The sequence below is a fragment of the Primulina eburnea genome, chromosome 11 (genome assembly GCF_022965805.1).
Source record: "Primulina eburnea isolate SZY01 chromosome 11, ASM2296580v1, whole genome shotgun sequence".
Classification (NCBI taxonomy): domain Eukaryota; kingdom Viridiplantae; phylum Streptophyta; class Magnoliopsida; order Lamiales; family Gesneriaceae; genus Primulina; species Primulina eburnea.
The window spans coordinates 20,569,170-20,582,390 of NC_133111.1; the positions used below are offsets into that span (position 1 = coordinate 20,569,170).

The following is a 13,221-nucleotide window of genomic DNA, read 5'->3' on the forward strand; positions in this document are numbered from 1 at the left end:
AAATTTCAAGATTACCAAAATAGATATAGGAAGCATTACATAAGACATGGACAAACACTGATTATTTGTCCATATGAGATATTCTAAATGTTTTGGGTGCATCTAACCGAGATGGGTAAATTCAAGTTTACATTTAAGTTTTATCAGAATTCAGTAAATGGATATTTTCTGTTAAACAATATGACGGGAAAAAAATATTGTAGAAGACCTATTTTAAAAGAAAATAAATCTTTTGTGGAATAGCAAGCTGGAGGGTAGCGTAGAAACTCGCCGAATATTTTGTATCATGGCTCATGTAGGAAGATGGTTAGAAAGCATTTGCACTGAATTCCCGAACAAAAAGGAACCAGAATTCGGTAAAAGATTTCGACATAGAACGGACCGAAAGTATCTTGCAGAGACAAGACTAAATGGTGAGAGACTCCACAAAAATCAATTTCCTCGGGGTACGAAACAACCGACGACACTCCAGGCAAAGAGGTAAACTGTTCAATTAATTTTACAAAAGCATGATGGATCATTAAAAATAAAATAAAAATTTAATCAAGATATATAGGTTCGAAACCTTGTGCAAAACCTAAATGAAACTAAGGTTTATGCATTTATTTTAAGGGTGTCAATTCGGGTGGGTTGGGTCGGGTTAAACAATAATACTGTTTAAAAATTGTTCAACCCGAACCCGAGCCAACCCGAAAACTCTCAATTCGAACATGAATCAACCCGATTAACTCGTTTTTGAATTTTTTTAAAATATTAATTTAAAAACATAATAACAAAATCTCACTTATCTATATAATTGAAATTCGAAAGCCTAATTGTAGAAAAATAAAATATATTTACTAAATCAAATAAACAATTGTTTAATAAATAAAAAAATGTTCAGAATAAATATTAAATTATGAATATTTATGATATAAATATACAATAAATATTTTTTAGACATATAATATATAAAAATATAAGCGATATTTATTATTTATATTTTTAAAAAATTTAAATTTCCGGGTCAACTCGGACCTAATATGGTCATTTTTTTGGGTCAGTTATCAGGTCAAATCAGATCTGATCCAAACCTGAAGACCCTAAACCTGATTTTCTTTCGGGTTGAATCGTGTCGGATTGGTGGGTCGTGTAAGATTTTGACACTCCTATTTATTAAAATTTTCCCTTATTTAAACTACATTATTGATATTTTAAATTGTTTTATATATCAGATATTTTCTAATATCATTAATCGCAAAATCTATTAGACAGATTAACATTAGCACTAACTTTTTGATAATATGAAACAACAATAGAAAAATACCATAATATACATTATTATTATTATAATAATAAATTTTGTATTATTAAATCGATTGTAAATTCATTAGCATCAGTCTCAAGATTAACATTACCCTAAAAATGATTTATAAAAAATAGATCAAAACTAAGATTTAAAAAGATTAATTTTTTTTAAAATTCATACATTGATTTATGTCTTTCATATTTTTATTGGTAAAATAAAGTACAATTAAGTTCATAAACATTAATTTTTAAATGTGTGAGCGCGTAAATTTTAAGTAAAGTTAACTTTATAAACTTAGGTTATGTTTGATATGGGTGATAAACAAAGTGTAGATTGTTAATCCTACGTTTGTCTCATTTTTTATGAGCCCAATTAATCAAGAAGCCTGTTTTAAAAAAACCTTACTTGATTGAAAAGTAATCCTTTTGTTTTGCTAGTTTAGGGTATTTTTGTCTCAACAACGAAAAATGTAAAATTTAACATACACAATAAAAATCTTACCAAACAAAACATAATTTATCACAACACATTTTATATCTTTACCTTGACTTTTGTAATCAATCCAATTAGTTATCTTATCCTACAAACCAAACATAGCCTTACGGTTTATATCTTTAATGTATATATTTCACCTGCCAAACCAATTAATTTACAAATTATAAAGCTTAAAAAGCTTCGTATTGTTGAACCTCCAATCCATTCAAAACAAAGTATATCTCATCTGTGCGAAGATGCAAACTATCACCAGAGACGAACTCATGCTTAATCCCATCCAATTCAATCAAACTACATCCAGCACTTTTCTTGATCCCCCATCTACTATCCCTCAATCTTCGTACATTCGTCAACTCCTCCCATCTCTCCGCATTCGCGTACATATGAGCCAAAATCGAGTACACCCCACCATCTCCTGGCTTTACCTCCATTACACGGTTGGCAGCCTCCTCCGCCACCTCGAAATTCCCATGTATTTTACATCCTCCAAGCAATCCTCCCCAAACAAACACATCTCCACCCATTGGCATCGCCTGTATCAACTCCAGGGCTTCCTTGATTAACCCTGCACGTCCAAGCAAATCTGCCATGCATCCATAATGCTTCAATTCTCGTGGAACATTGTAAACACTCTCCATTTCTCGAAAGATCACCTTAGCCTCATTTATAAGCCCCGAGTGGCTGCAGCCCACAAGAACCCCTAAAATAGTCACTCCATCGGGTCTAATGCCATCTTTTACCATTCTTGAAAAGTGCTGAAGCAACACTTTGCCATTTCCATGCATAGCCAGCCCAAAAAGCATAGCATTCCATAAAGATACGTTCTTTACAAGACAGGAATCAAAGACGTCAATAGCAAACTCGATAGAACCACATTTTGCATACATGTCAACCAATCCAGTGCCCAGATACGAATCTAATCTAATCCCACCTCTCTCAATTTGATCATGTATTTTCTTCCCTTTTGTCAGCTCCCCGACCTGTGCACAAGCCGAAAGTACTGAAACCAGAGTTACATTGTCATAATTGACCCTCAAATCAACCATTTTATCAAACAAATCTATTGCCTCTACACAATAACCTAATTTCGCGTACCCCGCCAGAAGGGTTCCCCAAGAAACCGAGTCTCTATCAGGCATTTGATCGAACACCATCCTCGCCTTCTCAATCTCACCCGCCTTTACAAACCCATTAATCATCACATTATAAGTCACCACATCTCTAAACATACTCTCCTCAAACACCTTATGGGCACAACCAACATCACCAAATCTAAGGTAAGTACAAGCCAACGAATTACGAACAAAAACATCAGCAAAGAACCCAAATTTCAGCAACTCTGAATGAAGGGTCTCACCGAGTAGAATCATCACCCTCTCAAACAACCCGCAAGCTTTAAGAACAAAAGGGAAGGTGTGAAAATCAGGTGAGATCGATTCTCGGCGCATTTTTTTGAAAAAAAACAAAGCATTACAAGAAGAGGAGGACAAGAAAGTACACGACCTGATGATGCAATTGTAGTTAAAAGTTGATGGATAGGGAATAAGATCGAAAACCCTGGCGGCGTATCCATTATTGGAGTATGAAATCTTCATGGTTTGCGATTGGGTTGGTAAGAACGTAAGAAGTCTAAGAATTTTTGTGAGAAGAGGAATCGGGTGCAGGGAGAAAAGCCCTCTGGTAATTGCCTGTGCATGAACTTGATGAATTTGGACAATGGTTTTGCAGTGATTTTGTAAGGTATTTGTGAGATTCGTTGTTTGTATGCATTTTATTGGCATTGCCTTGGTGTTGTTGGGATTCAGTTTTGAAAGTGTCTTGTGTTCACTAGTTCAAGTTTTGAAGAAGATTTTTTTTACGTTTAAAAAAAAAAAGAAGATTTTTTTTACAAAATATACATGGGACAATTAAAAAAATTAGACTGAGAGATAAAGTTTTTAAAAAAGAAAGACTCTGACTTTTTTTTTTTTAAAAAGAAGGAGTTGACTCTTGATTATAAAATTAAACCTTAATTAAATTTTTAACTTAATAAATTAATTATTCTTTTCTCTTTCTTCTCCGCCTACTTACTCTTTCACCCAAAAAAATTGGTGGACCAAATATTTTCTCGGTCGACCAAGAAGAAAATTGGTCGACCAAATTTTTTTCTCGGCCGACCTAGAAGAAAGTTTTCGTGGACCAATTTGGTGAAATTGGTCGACCAAATATTTTCTCGGTCGACCAAGAAGAAAAAATTTGGTCGACCAAGAAGAAATTTTTCGGTGTGGACCAAAAAGATTCGTAATATTTGCGACGGTTCTAATACAACCGTCGCTAAATACAGATCGGCGACGGTTTTGTAACCGTCGCATTCAGCGACAGGTTTAAACCGTCGCTTCTTAGCGACGGTTAACTCATAACCGTCGCAAATATGTGTATACTATCTATGTTACTTCGTCGACCCAAAATGTTGAAATTGAAATCGTGATTTTTATGTTAAAACATATAATTCAATTGAAATTGTGATAACATATAATTGTGATTTTTATGTTAAAACATGTAATTCAATTGAAATTGTAATTCATGTGTTAAAACATTTAACATAATAAGTTAAAACGTATAACATTATAGAACATATTATACTTGTGATTATGTAATTGTGATTTATATATTCAAACATGTAACATAATTGTGATTCATATGTTAAAACATGTAATTGTGATTTTTACGTTAAAACATGTAATTCAATGGAAATTGTGATAACATATAATTGTGATTTTTATGTTAAAACATGTAACATAGATGTGAAATTGTGATTTATATGTCAAAACATGTAACATAATAAGCTAAAACATATAACATTATAGAACATACTATACTTGTGATTATGTAATTATGATTCATATATTCAAACATGTAACATAATTGTGATTCATATGTTAAAACATGTAATTGTGATTTTTATGTTAAAACATGTAATTCAATTGAAATTGTGATAAATATGTGAAAACATATAACATAGTTGTGAAATTGTGATTTATATGTCAAAACATGTAACATAATAAGTTAAAACATATAACGTTATTTAACATACTATACTTGTGATTATGTAATTGTGATTCATATATTCAAACATGTAACATAATTGTGATTCATATGTTAAAACATGTAATTCAATTGAAATGGTTATAACATATAATTGTGATTTTTATGTTAAAACATGTAATTCAATTGAAATTGTGATTCATATGTTAAAACATGTAACATAGTTGTGAAATTGTGATTTATATGTCGAAACATGTAACATAATAAGTTAAAATATATAACATTATAGAACATACTATACATTTGATTATGTAATTGTGATTTATATATTCAAACATGTAACATAATTGTGATTGATATGTTAAAATATGTAACATACTTGTGAAATTGTGATCATATGTCAAAACATGTAACATTATAAAACATACATGTGAAGTTATGTGATTCATATATTAATCAATTAATGGATTAAACATCTACGATTGTCGAGCAACATTGGTCAAAATTGTGTAATTATGATTCATATGTTAAAAAACATATAACATCATTGTGAAATCATGATTTATATGTAAAAACATGTAACATAGTTGTGAAATTGTGATTCATAAGTTAAAAAAGATATAACATAATTGTGAAATTATGTTAAAACATATAACATAATTGTGAAATTATGATTCATATTTTAAAACATGTAACATAGTTGTGAAATTGTGATTCATATATTAAAACATGTAACATAATTGTGAAATTTGTGAAATTATGATTCGTATGATAAAACATATGACATAATCGTGAAACTGTGATTTATATGTTAAAATATGTAACACAGTTATGAAATTGTGATTCATATGTTAAAACATATCACATAATTGTGAAATTATGGCTCATATGTCAAAACACATATAACATAGTTGTGAAATTGTGACTCATATGTCATAACATGTAACATTATAGAACATATACTTGTGAAATTATGTAATTCATATGTTAAAAAATGCAACATTGGTCAAAAATGTGTAATTATCAGTCAAAATTAAGTAATTATCGGTCATATTTGTCAAATATATGGATTCATATGTTAGAAAAATGGTCGATCCAAAAGTAACATTGATTAACCCAAAATCAAAATGGGTCGACCCAGAGATCATCATGATCGACTCAAATATCAACAAGGTCGACCCAGAAATAACCTGGTCGACCCAAAATCACCATATAAAAACAAACACTGGATGAATCTAAGCTGCCAAACAAAAATTTTGGTCGACCAAACTTTGATCTACTTATTTTGGGTAGATCAAAGCTTGGTCGATCAAGTCTTGTTTGGGTCGACCAAGAGCCCAATTAGCGACGGTTAATGCAAACGGTCGCCGATTTCCTGCGGAAAAATGAGATCGAATTTTCAAATTAGCGACGGTTTTACTAAAACGGTCGCTAATTTAGCGACGGTCTACTAAACCGTCGCATATATGTCGCGATGGTGTCTAAACAACCGTTGCAAAGATCGGCGACGGTTTTTTCAAATCCGTCGCTATTGGCGACGGTGTTTTTAAAACCGTCGCCAATAGCGACAAATTTTAAAAAACCGTCGCCGATCAACCCAACATGCCATTACTATTGTTTTGGTCGACCAATTCAAAAGCAATGGACGACCAAATAATGGTCGATTGTTTCGGTCGATCAATTCAAAAGCAATGGTCGACCATTGTAGCTTTGGTCTTGATCGACCATGGCTTTGGTCTTTGAACAAAGTAATGGTCGACCATTGTTTGGTCGATCCAAATTTTTGTCGAATTTGGACTTTGGATAGATCAAGCGCTGATAGACTATATAATCAAATTTAAAAATATATTAACACTTAAAACACAAGGACATTTGATGCAAACGTGGTTGATCAAGCACCAAAGAAAGCATGGGAGTCGTTGGAGTTGCCCGAAGGACCTATAACGAGGGGACGAAGCAAGAAGTTTAAAGATGCACTTCAAGGACTCATGATGAGCTATCAAGGAAGTCCTACAAGTTGGATGTCTAAATTAGAGGAGGTTGGGAATCATGGGAATGATATTGGAGGTCTTTGGAATTTAATTCAAGGTCAATTGCCGCAGCAGGACTGCACCCGCGCTATGTTATACATTGCACCCGCGTTCCATAATGATCAAAGTGAAGAAAATCCCCGAAGCAATACCGCACCCGCGGTCTAACATGAACCGCACCCGCGGTGCAAGAGTGCACCCGCGCTCCTACAAGGACCGCACCCGCGGTCTTGTAAAAAAAAAAAAAAAAAAATTTTTTTTTTTTTTTTTTTTTTTTTTTTTTTTTTTTTTTTCGAAGCCTGACCGCACCCGCGGTCTTTCAACAGCGCACCCGCGGTCCTTTAGTGCACTTCCGTGTCAAAGTTTCTAATTATCTCATTTAAGCTTTTCACACTACTTTTCTTGTATTTTATTGCTTATATAATTGATGTATTAGACTTGAACGAAATTAATCATTGAAGATATATAAAATTGCATTGAGTTCTCTCAATCTTGCAAGGCTTTTGTGCTTTGTGTTTATCAAAATCAAACTTATCAAAGATTTCATCTTTGTGGCGTTTGTCGATTGTTCTTCGCACGGATTGTCAAAACAAGTTCTTTGAAGGTTCGTTCGAGATTCAATTGTTATCATCGTTGATATTTGTTGCTAAGATTTAATATCTTAGAGGTGAATATCACAAATCTTTACTTGTTTCAAAAGATCGGGACAACAAATCGATCCTTGTTTGATATTGAGTTGAGGGTGCGATTTCTATATTCGTGCTTGCCTTTCATTCGTACGAGGATTCGTATCATTTGGTATCAGAGCTTAGGCTCATTGATTCAAGTAAGTTATCCTTTTTTTTTTTTTTTTTTTTTTGGTGTTCAGATCTGTTTAAAAAAAAAATTATTGTTCTGTTTCAGATCTGTGTTATATTGTTGTTTCTATTGTCATATCTATCAAAAACAAAAACAAAAATTCGATCTGTATCAAATCTGTGTTATCCTTTCGTTTCTGTGTCCAGATTTGTGTTATCCTTTGTTCTGCCTTAAGATCTGTGTTATTTTCTATCATCCTTTGTCATTCTTGAATCTAGAATTTTCGAAAATTTGTGTATCATCGTTCTTGTTATTGTGCAGTCCAAGTGAGACAGTTGCGAGTGTCCACGAAGTGAATCTTTTTGTTTGATAAAAAAAAAATACAAAGATTGAGCACACCTTTGAGAGAAAAATCAAATTTGAGTGGAAAAATCATTTGAGTGCGAGAGCTATTTCTTTGGAGTGATCGTGAGAATTTGGGTGAGGAAAATCTTTTATTTCTACTAACGTTTTATTGCAGGTATAAAATCTGAAATTAAAATGGAGAAGGAAGTAGGAGAGAGTTCGAACCAGGGGTTGTCTAAGGTTCAAATGGAGGCGTTATTTGGGCATTTTAGTAGAATGTTGAGGGTTGAGTTGGATCCTTTATATGAGAGATTGGATAGGCTTGAAGTTAGTACGAGTGAAAATAAATCTAAGCCTAAAGGTTTGGGTAGAGTGGATGAAGAAGAGGATGATTATGAGTTGGAAGGAGAAGAGGAGAGTCAAAACGAGAATTGGGGTAGAAGCGGAAGAGGTAGAGGATTTGGTAGGGGAAGAAGAGAAGCCTTACGTGGGAGGTACGATGATGAGAATAAGGAAGATAATAACATAGGTAGCATTAAGATGAAAATTCCGTCGTTCAATGGTAAGTCGGATCCAGAGGCTTATTTAGAATGGGAAAAGCGAGTTGAATTTGTGTTTGATTGTCACCATTATTCCGAACAAAAGAAGGTTAGGTTGGCCGTGGTTGAATTTGTTGATTATGCACTTATTTGGTGGGATCAATTAGTGACCACTAAGAGGAGATGCAATGAGAGGCCTATAGAAACTTGGGCGGAGATGAAAAGCATAATGAGGAAAAGGTTTGTACCAAATCACTACTATAGAGAAGTGTTTAAGAAGTTACAAACTTTGAGACAAGGTGTGAAGAGTGTTGAGGACTACTATAAAGAGTTGGAAGTAGTCATGATTAGAGCAAACATTGAGGAGGATAGTGAGGCTACTATGGCTCGTTTTCTGTGTGGTTTGAACAGGGAAATTCAAGACCAAGTGGAGCTTAGACATTACTTGGATCTAGATGAAATGGTGCAGATGGCGATTAAAGTGGAGCAACAACTCAAGAGGAGAGGAGTTGGTCGTACCACACAAACTGGGAATACATCAACACCTTGGCGTTCCAACGTTGTTAAACGTGAAGAAAGCAAAGCAGTGGTCAAGCCCAAAGTTGACATTAAACAGGAGGCGCCTAAGCAAGGAGTGCAAGGTAAACCTGAAACTCCTATTAATCGTTCTAGAGATATTAAATGTTTTAGGTGTCAAGGAGTTGGACATATTGCTAGTCAATGTCCCAATAAAAGGGTGATGGTGTTGAATAATTATGGGGAGTATGAATCTCATAGTGAGGGAGATGATGGAGAGGATGAAGATGAGATGCCTGAATTAGAGGATCCTGATGAGGGATATGAGGCAGTTGTGGGAGAAGCGTTAGTGACTAGGCGTATAATGAGTACCCAAGTCAAGGAAGAAGAAACTAACCAAAGGGAAAACTTATTCCATACTAGGTGTTTTGTCAATGGCAAGGTTTGCAATCTTATTATAGATGGAGGAAGTTGTACCAATGTTGCTAGTCTTGAGATGGTTGAAAAATTGAGCTTGCCTACTTTGAAACATCCCCAACCATATAGGCTACAATGGTTGAATGACTGTGCCGAAGTGAAGGTGAACAAACAAGTTTTGGTTGCGTTTTCGATTGGGAAGTATATTGATGAGGTGTTGTGTGATGTGGTGCCAATGCATGCTTGTCATATTTTGTTAGGGAGACCATGGCAATATGATAGGCAAGTGACACATGATGGGTTTAGAAATAAATATTCTTTTGTACTCAAGAAAGAACCCATTGTTTTACTTCCTTTGTCCCCAAAGCAAGTGTTGGAGGACCAATTGAAAAAGAAGAAAAGAGATGAGGCCGAAAGAAAGAGTGAATTAAAAAGTGAGATGGCCTTTGAAAAGAAAAATGAAATGGCTAAAAACAAAAGTGATAAAAAAATTGAGATAGCCATACAAAAGAAAAATGAGGAAAAAGAAAATGAGAGGAAAGAGGCCAAAAAGAAAACATATATGGCCCAAAAGAGTGAGTTGAAGCAATTGATGCACACACATGAACCACTTGTGTTGATTGTTTATAAGGAGATCCTCCTTAACACAAGTGATATAGCCGGGTCCCTTCCGAGCATTGTAATTTCACTTTTGCAGGAATTTGAAGATGTATTTCCGGAGGAGCTACCTCAAGGATTACCACCATTGAGGGGGATTGAGCACCAAATTGATTTGGTACCCGGAAGTGTATTGCCAAATCGTCCAGCTTACAGAAGCAATCCGGAGGAGACTAAGGAGCTACAACTACAGGTAAGTGAGTTGTTAGATAGGGGTTTTGTGCGTGAGTCCATGTCTCCTTGTGCTGTACCTGTTTTACTAGTTCCTAAGAAAGATGGTTCATGGCGTATGTGCGTGGATTGTAGGGCAATTAATAACATAACCATCAAGTATAGGCATCCCATACCTAGACTAGATGATATGTTAGATGAGTTGCATGGTGCATGTATTTTTAGTAAGATTGATTTGAAAAGTGGTTATCATCAAATTAGAATGAGGGAAGGTGATGAGTGGAAAACGGCATTTAAAACCAAGTATGGGTTATATGAGTGGATGGTCATGCCTTTTGGCTTAACTAATGCTCCTAGTACCTTTATGAGGTTGATGAATCATGTTTTGCGTGCTTACATAGGAAAATTTGTTGTGGTTTATTTTGATGATATTCTTGTGTATAGAAAAGATTTAGAAGAGCATGTTGAGCATTTGAGACTTGTACTGATGACACTTAGGGATGAACATTTATATGCTAATCTTAAGAAATGTGATTTTTGTACAAGCAAGCTTGTTTTTCTAGGTTTTGTGGTAAGTTCACAGGGGATACAAGTGGATGACGACAAGGTAAGTGCTATTCGAGATTGGCCAACACCTGCTAATGTTAGTCAAGTTCGAAGCTTTCATGGTCTTGCAAGCTTCTATAGGAGGTTTGTAAAAGATTTTAGCACATTGGCGGCACCGATGACCGCGGTGATTAAGAAGCACGTTCCATTCCATTGGGGCGAGGAGCAAGAGAAGTCTTTTAATATTATTAAACAAAAATTAATAAATGCGCCTTTACTTGTTTTGCCTGATTTTTCTAATACTTTTGAAATTGAATGTGATGCTTCAGGTGTAGGAATTGGTGGTGTTTTGATGCAAGGAGGACGGCCGGTGGCATACTTTAGTGAGAAGCTCAATGGAGCAGCACTGAACTATCCAACGTATGACAAGGAGTTGTACGCGCTTGTGAGGACCTTGGAGGTGTGGCAACACTACTTGAGACCTAAAGAGTTTGTGATTCACACGGATCATGAGTCTCTTAAGCACCTTAAGGGACAACAGAAGTTGAATAAGCGGCATGCTAAATGGGTGGCATTCATAGGTACATTTCCCTACATAATCAAATACAAACAAGGTAAGGATAATGTAGTGGCTGACGCACTATCACGGAGGTACGTATTAATCTCTACCTTGGATTCGAAAATCTTGGGATTTGAACATATGAAAGAGTTGTATTTGTTGGATGAGGATTTTAAGGAGATATTTGAAACATGTATGCATGGTCCACATGATAAATTTTATTTGCATAATAGGTTTTTATTTAGAGAAGATAGATTGTGCATTCCTAAGTCATCAATTCGTGAATTACTTGTGAGGGAGGCACATGGTGGAGGTTTAATGGGGCATTTTGGTGTGGCTAAAACTTTGAGTTGTTTGCATGAGCATTTTTATTGGCCACATATGAAACGTGATGTTGAACGTGTTTGTGAAAAATGCATTACTTGTAGACAAGCTAAGTCTAGAACACAACCACATGGCTTGTATACACCACTTCCCGTCCCTAGTGAACCTTGGGTTGATATTTCTATGGACTTTGTTTTGGGGTTGCCTAGGACAAAGAAGGGGAGGGATTCAATATTTGTTGTTGTTGACAGATTCTCTAAAATGGCACATTTTATTGCTTGTCACAAAACTGATGATGCATCAAACATTGCAGATTTGTTCTTTAAGGAAGTCGTTAGGTTGCATGGTATGCCTAGGACAATTGTGTCTGATCGTGATGTTAAATTCTTAAGTTACTTTTGGAAAACCTTGTGGGCTAAACTTGGCACGAAACTGATGTTTTCTACTACATGTCATCCTCAAACGGATGGACAAACTGAAGTTGTTAACCGAACTCTAGGAACACTTTTGCGTGCTATCATTAAGAAGAACTTAAAGAATTGGGAGGATTGTTTACCATTTGTTGAGTTTGCTTATAATCGTTGCGTGCATTCTACTACAAATTATTCACCATTTGAAATTGTATATGGTTTTAATCCTTTGACTCCGTTGGATTTGATGTCTTTACCTGTGAGTGACAGGTTGAACATGGATGGCCAGAAGAAAGCTGAATTCGTTAGAAGTTTGCATGAGAAGGTCAAGGATAACATCGAGAAGAAGAATTTACAATACACGAAGCAAGCCAACAAGGGAAGGAAAAAGATGGTTTTTGAAAAGGGAGATTGGGTGTGGTTGCACTTAAGGAAGGAAAGATTTCCAGAGAAGCGACGTTCAAAGCTTTTACCTAGGGGTGATGGACCATTTCAAGTAATTGAAAGGATCAACGACAATGCATATAAACTTGATCTGCCAGGTGAGTACAATGTCAGTTCTACTTTTAATGTTAGTGATCTTTCGTTGTTTGATGTAGGAGATGATCAAGATTTGAGGACAAATCCTTTTCAAGAAGGGGAGAATGATGCAAACGTGGTTGATCAAGCACCAAAGAAAGCATGGGAGTCGTTGGAGTTGCCCGAAGGACCTATAACGAGGGGACGAAGCAAGAAGTTTAAAGATGCACTTCAAGGACTCATGATGAGCTATCAAGGAAGTCCTACAAGTTGGATGTCTAAATTAGAGGAGGTTGGGAATCATGGGAATGATATTGGAGGTCTTTGGAATTTAATTCAAGGTCAATTGCCGCAGCAGGACTGCACCCGCGCTATGTTATACATTGCACCCGCGTTCCATAATGATCAAAGTGAAGAAAATCCCCGAAGCAATACCGCACCCGCGGTCTAACATGAACCGCACCCGCGGTGCAAGAGTGCACCCGCGCTCCTACAAGGACCGCACCCGCGGTCTTGTAAAAAAAAAAAAAAAAAAATTTTTTTTTTTTTTTTTTTTTTTTTTTTTTTTTTTTTTTCTTCGAAG

General features: G+C 35.3%; 2 protein-coding genes across 3 annotated transcripts; one reads left to right on the forward strand and one right to left on the reverse strand.

Moving 5' to 3' along the window:
* Nucleotides 1-1,816: 1,816 nt before the first annotated feature.
* On the reverse strand, nucleotides 1,817-3,606 carry LOC140805228 (pentatricopeptide repeat-containing protein At5g61800). Of its 2 annotated transcripts, XM_073161467.1 has the most exons (2): nucleotides 3,287-3,494; nucleotides 1,817-3,176 (listed from the first exon to the last, which is right to left on the reverse strand). In XM_073161467.1, the coding sequence occupies exons 1-2, from the start codon at nucleotides 3,354-3,356 to the stop codon at nucleotides 1,954-1,956; spliced, it is 1,293 nt and encodes a 430-aa protein (XP_073017568.1). In that variant the 5' UTR covers nucleotides 3,357-3,494; the 3' UTR covers nucleotides 1,817-1,953. The 2 variants fall into 2 exon arrangements, with proteins under 2 accessions (XP_073017568.1, XP_073017567.1); XM_073161466.1 differs by having other exon boundaries at nucleotides 1,817-3,606.
* A 5,778-nt stretch (nucleotides 3,607-9,384) lies between these two features.
* On the forward strand, nucleotides 9,385-11,161 carry LOC140805459 (uncharacterized). The gene is made up of 2 exons (XM_073161729.1): nucleotides 9,385-10,851; nucleotides 11,156-11,161. The coding sequence occupies exons 1-2, from the start codon at nucleotides 9,400-9,402 to the stop codon at nucleotides 11,159-11,161; spliced, it is 1,458 nt and encodes a 485-aa protein (XP_073017830.1). The 5' UTR covers nucleotides 9,385-9,399.
* The last annotated feature ends 2,060 nt before the right edge of the window (nucleotides 11,162-13,221 follow it).